General features: G+C 39.4%; 1 protein-coding gene across 1 annotated transcript in view; it reads right to left on the reverse strand.

Moving 5' to 3' along the window:
* LOC113447306 (uncharacterized) overlaps positions 1–13,686 on the reverse strand; it is a 43,427-nt gene that overhangs the window by 12,296 nt on the left and 17,445 nt on the right. The window contains exon 3 of the mRNA XM_026717407.2: positions 2,108–2,168. Coding sequence (XP_026573192.2) covers positions 2,108–2,168 — 61 coding nt within the window. The remainder of the gene's footprint in view (positions 1–2,107; positions 2,169–13,686) is intronic.

Consider the following 13,686-nt stretch of genomic DNA (forward strand, 5'->3'; position numbering starts at 1 on the left):
CATGGGATGCTTAGATCTGGCCTGTGAGGCTGCCCTGGGAACAGTGAAGTACTGGCCTGAGGTGACTCTGCCAGCAAAAACGGACCTCTGGAGGACTGCATACGGCTCTCCAATGCTCCTTTTTCACTAGCAGAGTGCTCGGCCCACCACAGGTGTCCCCAACATGAGTGATATTGAGCTGGCCATGCCCACCCGAGGTGAAACAGCCCCCCCCCCCGATGCGGCCCTCAATTAAATCGAGTTTTACACCCCTGTTCTAGAGAGATTCTATGGCATTCATGCAGCAATTTATAAATACAGTACTTTAATGTGTAAAAATAAGTAATAATTGACAAATACAATAACTTTAACCAGGAATAAGCAGCACTTGCTGATATTGCAATAACTCAGAGGGGCACTGACATTGTTTGGGACAAGGTGTCATTCAGCGGGATAGCTTTTTGTTCAAAGAATGCAATGATCCAACCCAGATTGGGTGGAGGGTGTCGTGCCCCTGGTGGAGACTGACTCTGAGGAAAAGGAGAAACAGCCAACAGGGAGTGGGAGTGTGGCTCCAGAGGTGGTGGAGGAGGCTGGGGAAGGGCAGAGGCCGGCTGAGCAATCAGAGGAGGATCCATCCGTCCTAGGTCACGCAGGGAGGAGAGGATCAGGGAAAAGCGAGGTCTACTCAGGAGGAGATTACCATGATCCTCATCGTGGCTTGCAGCTGGGAGCTATGTATATAAGTTTGTAACTACGTAGTCAGAATTGCTGGAGTCAAAGTTTAATGTTTTCTTTGAAAGAGGTTTATCTTTGTTGGCGTTCTTCCCATGGACTCTCCTCCCTTATCTTCCTGGAATGTATGATCAATTATCTTGGCTTGCTTCGGAACTCTTGTCAATGCGGTTTGTTTTGGTTTTCTTTTTGCCTCATTATTTACTTTTGTGACTTTAAACTGTGCCTAATAAAACAGTGAAGTTAAGTTGAAGGCATTACCAGACTTTATTGTATATTTTGGGTTTTGGGTTATTTTGAGAGACTCTATGGGTCATCACAGAGGGTGAGATTTGTCTGCCTTGCATTTCTAAGTTGCAAATTTTGGGTTCTAGATTTAGGGAAGTCAGGTTATGTACATCCTGTACAGGTCTCATTTTCTACCATATATATCATTTCCACAATATTTTAATAATACTGGAAATAAAAGGAATCTGGGCTGGCCCACTAGTCATCACTTAATCATAAGTGAAAGACATCAGGGGAATAAACAAGGCAACCATGTATAATACAGGATGAACACAATTAAAAGGAATTTACAGTTAATAATAGCAGCCTGCCCTAATAAGAATTTCTGATGCTTAAGCACCACATAAATCACCACAACTAACACTGAAAAATCATTCTTCTAGAGCTGGCCTAAGTGAATTTTGCACTGGGACAAGGATCATTAAAAAGTTTAGAAATGGAAATGGTGGAAAATTCTCCATTATATATTAAATAGATTCAATATAATTAGATGCTTGACTAAAAAAATCAGTAGTGAATGCTAGATGATCCTGAAAAAGACCTGAATTCCTTTCTTTTAAATTGCTTTTCAGAGGAAAAGTTATAATCATGCAAAACTCTTTAAGAATTCATGACCACTGTCCCAAACCAGCACATCTATGATTTTTACCTGTTCATTCCATGAACAATATAACAACCATCTAGTTATATTACATTCTGGATTATACCTGTTTTCTAAGTGGCAGTGAAAAAAGTTGTAGCAATGATAAAGAGCTTTAAAAAGGTGAAAAACAAAGCAAAACTTCAAAAATGTAAAAACTGAATTATAATGTGAATCCAATTCAAATGCTTTTTTTTTTTTAAAAAAAAGCTCAGTTCTTGCCCTTGGAAGTTCTGGGAGCACCATCACTTGAGACTTTCGAGAAGAGGTTGGACTGCCATTTGTCAGAAAAGATGTAGGGTCTCCTGCTTGGGCGGGGGGTTGGACTAGATGACCCACAAGGTCCCTTCCAACTCTGATTCTGTTATCTGTATAAAAGCTCAATCAAACCTCGGGATGATTTATCTACCTAGACCCTTGAATTGCTTTTCTCTGCTTGGATCTGAAGAATGTTTCTCTGCCTACCTTTTTAAGTGTTGTGAAGTTGAATTCCATCCCAGCGCGTTTGTTTATTTCTTCTTCATATCTAAATTAAAGAGGGTTGGTTGGTATGAATGAAATGCCAAAAGATATCATTAAAAGAGACTGTATAATTTTTGCTTTCTACATTAACTCCCTTTATGTTTAGGAAATAAAACCAGTGATTCCAATGCGGACAAATAAACACCCCACAAAAACCCTACACCTGGCCATCTGTTCATGTAATTGTGAATTATTATAACTCTTAGAAACACCAACATATGGATCTATTATACTCGTAGCTGTGCAGGTGCACACTCATGAGAGACTAGCCCTACCCTGAAGAGTTACCAAAGCAGCTATGCAATGTCTGGGAAAATAATGTACACAACAATAATTTTGGAAATAATAGCAGAAAAAGGTAATGACTGTATAACTAAGTTTAGAATAAATGACAATTAGTGGGACTTCATAACTTTGACTGTGTCAAGGAACAAAAGACATTTCTTTCCAATAATTTGTCCCATTTCCCACCCTGGTGCAATACATTTTTGTGGTTTTACAGGCACAACCTCTTACTGGCCATCTCAGTCGAAGTAGGCCTCAACTTACCATAGTTCATTTAGTGACCGTTCAAAGTTACAATGGCTCTGAAAAAGTGACTTACAACTGTTTTTCACACTTATGACTGTTGAAGCATCCCTATGGTCACGTGATCAAAATTCAGATAGTTGGCAACTGGTTCATACCTATGACAGTTGCAGTGTTGTGCGATCACCTTTTGTAAACTTCTGGCAAACAAAGTCCATGGGGAATCCAGATTCACTTAACAACTGTGTTACCAACTTAACAAATGCAATGCTTCACTTAACAACTGTGGCAAGAAGAGTCATAAAATAGGGCACTTAACAAATGTTTCACTTAGCAACATAAATTTTGGCCTCAATTGTGGTTGTAACTTGAGGACCACCTGTATCATAATTCCATATGACACAGTCTGTGAAATCAACTAATATCAGATGCTCAGGTTTTACATACCAACCTACAAGTGTAAGGATTGCTAGCTGAAGGGACACAGTAATTGCTTATATAATCTAAGTAAGCTTCATAAAATCTTAACATACTCAGCAGTGCTATCAGGGTGATCAGGGAAATGAAGCATGCTTATTCAGAATATATTGCTCGCTCTAATGCCAGTGTTTGCCTTTACAAAGGGCTACTAATGTTGTCATGGGATACACAAATTTCATCTTAGGAAATCACCAAGGATTTTCCATTTAATTTGAGCAAAGCGTACCTCTGGCTTTCAAAATCTTGTCATGGGCACTCTCACAAAATGGTGGTCACTTTAGGTAGCCAGTCACACGCAAAAAAGCAGCTTTGGGATTCCAACAATGAATTCCAAAATATCATCCATCAATTTGCTCCCTGCCCTATTAATCCGTAAGATGCCTTTACACCCCAGGGGGAAATACACTTCAAGTAAAGCTCTGGGATGCGCTCGCTCAACACTTTTTTCTAAAAATGCTTATGAGGTCTTTTCATTTTTAAATATTAAGGGATGCTATTTGTCATAACCAATGTTGGTCAGCTTTCTTCTTATGATTCCATCCCTTCCCAAAGGCTTGGAAATAATAACAATAATTAACAATAATAAGCAGGGCCAAGAAACAACTGTGGGCACAACTGTTATGGAAACCCAAATATCTATAGGCAGAATAGATGAATCACTCTATATTTGATCATTTCCGTCCAGATCAAATTGCTGCTTTTCCTGATCTCACATAATGTCATTGCCATTATCACCACTGATGGTGTTGTTTTATACAAGTATCTTAGCAACAGCAGTCACAAACTGAATCCTCAACTCAAATATAAATAGCAATAGCAATAGCATTTATATACCACTTTACAGTGTTTTACAGTCCTCTCTAAGCGGTTTACAGAGTCAGCATATTGCCCCCAACAATTTGGGTCCTTGGAAAGATGGAAGCAGAGGTGGTATTCAGCAGGTTCTGACCAGTTCTGGAGAACCGGTAGTGGATATTTTGAGTAGTTTGGAGAACCAGAAAATCCCACCTCTGACTGGAGATTTTACAGTAACCTTCTCCTGCCATGCCCACCAAGCCACACCCACAGAACTAGTCATACATTTTTTTGAATCCCACCACCGGATGGAAAGCTGAGTCAACCTTGAGCCTGGTGAGATAACCCAAATAAGCCCCAATTTAAGGACCATTGATTTAAACAATATTTACTATAAATATATATATTTGGAAAATAGCGTTCTCAAAATATGTATCTTAAATCATATTTTAATGGGTTTTGATGTATTTTTGTCACTATATTAACCTTCGATAAATTACAGCAAATTCCACAAATTCAGAAGAATAAACACAGTCATCAGTTAGGATCCTGTGAAGCAGGATCATGATTTTAAATGGGATCCATGGCTTTGCTCAGGATGAAGACCATACTTGCGCTTTGAATGGCATGCTGAAAATTCTGCAGAAGATGGGACAAATTACATTTAATTAAAGCCTAATAAAATCCCAATTAAATTAAGTATGGTTAAGATATTGCTCTCTGTGTAATTTTTCCTTTCTATCACATCAAAAAAATATCTACTTGAAAACAATCTTTGGACGAGCTGTAAAAACAAAACCTAAAGACCTGGATGATTGCAAGACTCATAAAATTTGAACATGGTCACTTACCTTAGACCAGGGGTGTCAAACTTGCAGCCCGCGGGCCTGATGCGTCACATGCCCTCACCCGGTTTAGCGAAGGGGAAAAATGTCCCGATACGTCACGTCATGCCGCCGTGACCATGCACATTTGACACCCCTGCCTTAGACTAATGTAGAAGGGGGAGCTCTAAGCTGATTTCCTCCTTAGTGATCTCCTAGGATAGTCCTAAACCTAATATACTGAAGTTCTAAGTTTACTGAGGTTTCAAATTTGGTTAATAATGGAGGGCCTTGTTCTACTCTCTGTGGTTTCCTTGGGACTGTGCATTATTATTTTTTTCTTCCCACCAACAGTAAACCAAACAGAAGGCTAAAATTTACCCCCCTCCCTTGATTTAAATATAAACAAATACACTGAAATCTCTCCAAATGTTCTCATTTGTCATAGCAGCAACCTTGATGGCTTGCTTTCCAAAGTCCTAATACTGGAAAAGCCCTCATTTAGAGCATTATGGAATCAATGTTGCCCTGCTCTTGGGATTACACTATTTGGATAATTTCTCCATTGTCACTGATGTCCTACTTCCTTTTTTAACAGGAGCTTTAATGATCAAAGAGATGACCATATTCAGTGGCTTAATAAATGACCACATATTCATGGAGAGACTGATGGGTGCCAAAATAGCTCTGAACCATATATCCTGTGACATGAACTTGTTTTCTCCCGACTGACTCATTTTCCCTAAGTCTGGTTTGGGTTTGACACTGCTACATGCAGACAGTCTACTTCCTTGTGGAGTGATATGTTTAATGTGGTAAGGGAAAGGCTGATGAGTATAGGATTCCTAGAGGATGCTGGTCTGTTTAGTTTCTGAAACACCCAACCAAACGGAAGAATGTGAATGAGGAATTTATCACTGCAACGCAAGTGCCTCTTAAAAAATATAGTAGCAACCCACAGGCATTCTCTCTAATGTTCCTCCAATAAGATTCTTCACATTGCAGTAATTCTTCATGGAGAAAAGGGCCAGTTCTGCAAATGATTGTAAACTAACTTGATTTGATTTTCTGCAATTTAAGTCACTCCTCCCTAACAACAAGAGTGGGTAGTTTTCTGAAATTACATTATTTGGTTGTTCCGGTTGTTCCAGCTGTTTCTCATATGCCACACATATATTAATTGCTCATGTATATGAAAACAGTAATCAGCTGCCCTTCATTTGATTTTACATTCTTCATAAAAGGTGTAGCAGAGCATTTTACAGCAAATTAAGCTGAGCTTTATTTCTTATTCTATCTAATTCAACCTGTAAACATTCCCAAAAAGGTAAGACAAATCTAGCAAGCAATGTGAGCAGTTCCAGGAGTGATGGAAGTATATACAAGATGCTATCACCCCCAGACAGGGATTGTCAATACATATGTTTAAAGGGAGGTGGGGTTTGCTTAGGTGCTTAAGATGGGATGAGAGTACAACATCTTCACTTGTGATTATTTTTTATTAATTAAACAAATTATATAGCTGCCCGGCTCATATGCAGTAAATCCAGGCAGTGTACAGCATTAAAAATTCATAAAAACCCACATTTTTTTTTGAAAAATCACCTCATGCCCTCACCCCATGGTGCCCACCCCTTGGGAGAATCAGACAAGTCACTTGATTTGATTTGCATGAGGCCCCAAGTCTACCAACAAAACCATGTCTTCCAAAGTTTTGTTGAAAAGCAACAAGGTGGGGGCCACTCTTATCTTTTGGGGAATGTTGATTCAAAGGGAAGATGTTATCACAGAGAAGTCAAGTTAATTAGATGTCAGAGAAATGCTGGTGGGTTATAATTCTGAAGGAAATCCATTCTAGAATCTAGTAATGACATAAGAGAGGCTTTTTTCTGGCAAACTGGCCATTACCTATAAACATTCTAACTTTCATGTGAAGTGTTAACACCACTTTATAATGCCTTGGTAAGGCCACACTTGGAATATTACAACCAGTTTTGGACACCAAAATATAAAAAAAGTTGGTGAGACTCTAGAAAGAGTGCAGAGAAGAGCAACAAAGATGATTAGGGTTCTGGAGGCTAAAACATATGAACGGTTGCTGGAACTGAGTATGTCTAGTTTAATGAAAAGAACTAGGAATGACATGATAGCAGTGCTCCAAAATCTAAGGGGCTGCCACAAAGAAGAGGGAATCAAGCTGTTCTCCAAAGCACCTGAAGGCAGGAGAAACCAACCTAGAACTAAGGAGACATTTCCTGACAGTGATAACAACCAGTGGAACGACTTGCCTCCAGAACCTATGGGTGCTCCATCACTGGAGGCTTTTAAGAAGAGGTTGGACAACCAGTTGTCTGAAACGGGGTTTCCTTCTTGAGCAGGGGGGTGGACTAGAAGACCTCCAAAGTCCCTTCCAACTCTGTTATTCTGTTATTCTGTATGCCTATGATAGCCTCATCTTCTATGCCTAATTATTTCATATAAAAGATCTCTTCCAGTTCTACCTGGAGTTGCCTGGCACTGAATCTGGAAGCTCTACTTTCAAAGCATATGTTTATCTACTGTGAACCTTCTTCTAATACTTACACGGGAGTTATAATCCACAACCACATAGGGACTTCAAGGTTGAGCTCTCCTCGCTGACAGACCGTAGATCACGACTGTCCGCAGCTATGGTCTGTGCTCTTTCGTTGGAGAACCCCGATCATTGCGATTAGGGGCTGAAGCTGCCTTGGAGGGGCAGTGGAGTAAGGGGAAGCCACAAGCCAGGTTGAGGGGAGCTGCATCTCCCCTCTTGGGCTTGGTCTTTTTCCCCCTGAAGACGACTGAAGCAGTGGTCCAAAATGGCCACCCCGAAGAAGAGGACTCAGCTGGACTAAGATTTGTGCAGGAGTGAAGAAAGAGGTGGATAACATCTGAGCCGGGACAATTGGGTGAAACAACTAAACAAAAGTACCCCAGGATTAAGGTAACATCAAACTTTTAAGAAAAGAAAAGTGAGTGGCGGAAATACAAAGGGACACGAAAAAAATAAGAAAATAATTTTGACAGCTAAGCAGGGCTTTGAACTGAGTAAGGAAGAAGTTGGAACTAAAGACTTAATTAAAGTGGACTAAAATATTTTGGCAATGAAAAGGCATAAAATAAAGCTAGACTTAAGATTGTCAAAAAATAATAATAATAACATTTACAAATTGGAGTGGATTGTGCTGGAATATTGAGGTTCAAAAAACCCTAAATAAATAAAATAGGGGAAAAAGGTGAAGACTTTGTATAACGGAAAGTGCCATCTTCTGACAAATAACTGAAACTCAAACAAAAGGGAAATCATCCTGTTTCTGTATGAACTTATGTCGATATAATGTTAAAGAAATATTGAAACAAAGTAAGAACTTTGGAAAGTGAAAGCGGAACCAGAATAAAGAAAGAAGCAAGGAAAGACTGCCTGTGGGATTGATAGATGTTTTTGGTATAGAACCTGGGTTGGAACAATCGGGAAGTTTAGAAAATTTGAAGAAGAAAGAAGGAAAGTAAAAGTGTTTTTTGTGGACTTCAACGATTATAAAATATAAGAGTGTGTAATGATGATATCTCTTCGTGAATTAAGAATGGAACTTAAAAATATGAGAGAATTACTACAGGAAAGAGGCGAATCACTTTGCTCTGTGTTAAAAGAAATGGAGAGGGTGATTGAAGAACAAGAAGAAGGAACTTCAGAGGAGGAGGAGTTGACTCAAGGAGAAGCCATTTTAAATAGACAATTAACACAAAGAACACTACAAAGATGAGGGGAAAGAAGGAAGGCTAAAAAGTTGAGATTTAAGAAGAAAATCAAAAGGGGGAATACCTGTGAAATCAGGAGAGGTAGAAAGGCGCAGCAGAAAAGAGGAAAGGAAGATATCAAGAAAGAGAGGGATATAAGCCAGAGATATGGGAAAAAGAGGGGGAGGAGAGGCAGTAATAAACAGGTGCAGGAAATAAAGAAACATGGAAATAGTAAAATGATGAAAAGAAATAGTTTTTTCAGAGATAATGGTTGATGAATTAAAAGGAGGATTCTGCAGGGTGACAAGGGGTAACAAGAATATATTTTCAATTAAAAAATACTTAGAAAATAGGGTAATATAGATTATTAATGGAGGGATAACTCTTATAAGATGAATATACATTTTTATTTTTATCTTTAAAAGAAAAGTTGAGGTTTATTGAAGAAATTGTAATAATTGAAATGAATGTGAAGATGTTTAAAAATGAGGTCAATATTCAGTGACCAGGAATTAAATAGTCAATATTTCCCTTTTATCTTTTTAATATTAGAAATAAAATTAAGGGGGGAAATATATTGCGGAATCCAAATGAAAAAATGTAATGATTATTATTGTAATTACTTAAAAAATAAGGTTTATTGGGAATTAAGATGAGGGAATAAAGGTATATTTTAACCACTGAGGTGTCACACTCAAAGCAGTAAAAGGGGGGAAACCTATGCTTGTTTTTTTCCTTTTGTGTTAAAACTTGTATTAATCTAGAATTTATAGAAAGAATGTGTGATGGAAAGAAAATATGACAGATTAAAGAACTATTTAAATTAATAAGCTAATATAGACTATTAAAAGGAAGGAGAGACATTGGTAACCTTTTTTATATTATATTGTTATTTTTTGTTTTTAAAATAAATATCAAAGGATTATATTTGAAATAATTGAAATGAAACGAAAGGATATTCGGATTGAGATTAATGTAAGATACTAGGATTAATTTGCTTGTTTCTCTCCTTTCTGAAAGTTTGGAATGGAAAAGGTAATAATAGAATTAAGTATGCATATATGAATGTATAACTATTGTCATATTTGTGTGTAAAAGTGATGACCCGGAAATATGTTGTCCACTAAAAAGAGCTTTCTGTTTTTATGTGAAAAACTGAATAATTTTTTTTTTAAAAAAATAATCCACAACCACATAGAGTTACTAGAAATTGGGTAGAATATACATTTAATTGTTGTTGTCATTCACTTTTTATGGATACTTAAGACTATTTTTCTTCCATTCCTTATTAGTTGGGAAACCTAGCTTGACTATATGAGACAGATTATTTTTGTAACATTATGATCTTTTAAAAAGTGACATTTTTAAAAATGTGTGCATTGATTTACAGAGTGGACAGCTGTGCTAACAAGCATCTATATCTACACATTTCTGCACTATTACTTATTCACAATGAAGGGTGATGTCTGAATAAGGCTGGAGCCACAAACAGCCTTACCAGGTTTCAGCTCTGGAATAAGAAATTGAACTAGGGATGGACAGATCTAGAAATGCAACGAGTGTAAAATACTAGCAAGAGCAAGTGCATTTACACTTATATACTGCTTCACAGTGCTTTACAGCCCTCTCTCAGCAGTTCACAGAGTCAGCCTATTGCACACCCCCAACAATCTGAGACCTCATTTTACCAACCTCGGAAGGATGGGAGGCTGAGTCAAACTTGAGCCCCATCAGGATTGAATTCCAGACTGTGGGCAGAGGTTTTTACCTGCAATACTGCATTCTTACCAGTGGTGGGATTCAATTTTTCTTACTACCAGTTCTGTGGGCGTGGCTTGGTGGGCGTGGCAGGGGAAGGATACTGCAAAATATCCATTCCCTCCCCACCCCACTAATCTGCTTTCCAGCTCTGTTCTCCTGTGCAGGGCAACCAAAGAAGACCTAGCCAATCAGCTGGCCCTTGGGAGGCGGAGAATAGATGGGGGAGAGGCTAGTCAGAAGGGGTATTTGCCGATTCTCCGAACTACTCAAAATTTCCACTACTGGTTCTCCAGATCTGGTCAGAACCTGCTGAATACCACTTCTTCTTCTAACCACTTTGTTACCAGGACTCCTAGGTACGTGCATAAAAACCACAAAATACTAGCTAATTGTTTAGTCAAAATGAGGGTCCCATTATTCATTCATTCATTCATTCATTCATTCATTCATTCATTCATTCATTCATTCATTCATTCATTCATTCATTTGATTTGTCAATCACTTACAAGATAATAGGAATAAGTATAAACATCAGTAAGAATACGGGAAATAGGTACGAATAAATGGCTACAATAGGACAGGGACAGTAGGCACGATGGTGCACTTATGCATGCTTCTTACAGACCTCTTAGGAATGGGGTAAGGTCAATAGTGGATAGTTTAAGGTTAAAGGAGTGGGGGTTTGATGATGTAACAACAGAGACAGGTAGTGCATTCCAGGCATTGACCACTCTGTTGCTGAAGTCGTACTTTCTGCAATCAGGTTTGGTGCGGTTTACATTGAGTTTGTATGTTATGTGCTCTTGTATTGTTGCAGTTGAAGCTGAAGTAGTCATTGACTGGTAGGACATTGTAGCAGTTAATTTGTACCTGGTGTAGCCCATTCAGAAACTTCAAGCTGTCAATTATTGCAAACAACACTCTTGGTCCTTCTAAGCTGGGGAAGGACTCTTGAGGCCTGAATGTGCAGAAAGGCAGGTGCTCAGTGTGCCAAGTCCCAGCCTCAGAAGTTCGATTCCCAAGCCAAACCTTGAAGACCCTGAGCCAGCAGCAAAGATGACATGTTTGCAGCAGCTATAAACAAAAAGGAATCAGCAACAGAAACGCCCGGAGGCTTCAGGAACAGGCCGCTCTTCCAAAGACAAAACAGGTGGTGACAGAACCTTCTCCCCACCCTGGGAGCTACCTATTTCATAAGCCCCATTAGAAGGATAATGGCAGAAAGGTTGGTTCTTCTGGTTTTTCTGCCCTTTGGCTGGAATGTTTGATTTGTAGCCAGGCTGTGTTAGGCTTAATTACAGCCTGCCTCATCAATATAGACCGCCAGATTCCTCTTTCCCTCTTCTTTGCAAATGAACAGATACCAGTACTGGACCCAGCCCACCCAGAGAGAAAACTTTCAAGATACCTGAGCTCTCCAAACAAAGCGTGCCAACCTGACACAGGTTTCTGACCAGAACTGGTTGCAGAGGAGGTTGGTATCAAAGACAGAATGGAAGTAGAAGGTTCCTTTCCAACTCCCAATGTCTGTAGCAGAAGGATAGACAATTAGGGATGGGAGTATGGCACTGTGCTAGATGACAACGTGAGATGCACAGACTTGCACGTCATGTACACTGATTTTTTTCCAAGGCTGGCTCTGTGTCTTTTATAAAAAAGAAAGAGCAATCTTTAACGGGCTTCAAACTAAACAAACCTAGTGGATATGATAAACGCAAAAGCAAAATTATTCAGGATAATTGAGCTGTAATCATTAATAGGTAACCCTAACACAGGGAGTGAAGAAAGAAAAGATTTAAAAACTCCTTACAGATTGAAGAATGGTTAGTCCCCCTAACTTAGTACTTCTTATCCTATTGGAAAATTCTGTTTCTCAAATCAAACCAAAGCAAGCCCAAGAACCAGTTGCAAATTGTCTAGCATGAGCAAGGAAACATTTAAGTATCTTACTGAATTGTTTAAAAACAACAACAACAACAACAACAACAACCGCAGTGACATCATGAAACAAAGAAGTTTCACAAATAAATGTGGTGTCCCTGCTTGCTTTTTGCCTGCAGTTGGTCCCCACCCGCTTTGGAAAAAGTCAACAGAGTGTGTAATATGAAAGCCTATAACTTGTCTGGTGGCTAAAAACATTAGAAGGTATCTTTCCAGAGATCTCCAAGTGTAACTTGGCACATTGCTCTTAGGCAGGTTGCTCGCAATAAAGGAATACTGTGCCAAAATGATGGGGATTTTCCAGATAGCATCAGGGGTGGGATTCTACCAGTTCGCACCTATTTGCTAGAACTGGTTGTTAACATTCTAAGCAGTTCGGAGAATCGGTTGTTAGAAGAAATTAGTGATCTAATCCTGTAAGGAAGGCAGGAAGGAAACATTCTGGTGTTGCTTACAGAAACTGCCTCACCGTTAATCCTTATTACATTCTTGGCAGGACTAGACTTCCTGTCTCAGGAACCTCTCTGGAGTTTTCTTTCCCTTTTGTGCTGGTACTTTGCTTGTGTGGAGTGACCATTCAAAGTTACAATGGCACTGAAAAAAGTGACTTATGACCATTTTTCACACGACTGTTGCAGCATCCCCACAGTCACGAGAGGCCAGACGAAGAGACGTGTGCCTTGATGTGAGTGATATTGAGTTGGCCACGCCCAGCCAATAACATGACCACCAGGCCACATCCACCCAGTCACATGACCACCAAACCATGCCCACCAATTAAGCCACGCCCACAGAACCGGTTGCTTAAAAATTTGAATCCCATCCCTGGATGGCATGTTTGTTAGAAAGTAAAGATACGGGTAGGTTTTAAGTATTTTTCTTTACAGAGAAATCAGATGCACAAAACATTGTAAAATCTCCTCCCCTGTCCTCCCCTACCCCCTCCTTTCCTTAAAAATGGGAACTAGAAAACAAAAGGTTTACAAGCAGAAACATATAAGATTACATGAAGAAGGTGCTTGATGATGTGCTTGTCAGGTTTTGCCCAGGCTTTTTGTATGTGCAGCTTTAGCACTTTTTTTGCTCAGAAGGCTGATTTAAATAGGGAAAGAGGGAAGGAAACTGCCAACACTGGCTGTAGCTACAGCTTTTCCATGGCTTCTGCTGGCAAAGGATTGTGCATGGCCTATATTTTGTACCATTTTTATAATCGGGAAGGAAGCAATTTGGCTTGCTCTGTCATTTTGCCTATTCCCCCGGCCTCCTTTCCAATGTTGCCTGACAGCGCCAGTCCCTGCCCCATTTCCTTTCCCTTGCAGAATTCGCTTCCTCCCTTGTAGTAGCAACCTCCTTCCCAGCCTTTCACCCTTCCTCCCCAGCAATGACTACTTTTGGACATGGAAAAGCGCTAGTTCATATTAGTATTATGAG

This window comes from Pseudonaja textilis, chromosome 2, assembly GCF_049901715.1.
Source record: "Pseudonaja textilis isolate UNSWEBS1 chromosome 2, rPseTex1.2, whole genome shotgun sequence".
In the NCBI taxonomy this organism is placed as follows: Eukaryota; Metazoa; Chordata; class Lepidosauria; order Squamata; family Elapidae; genus Pseudonaja; species Pseudonaja textilis.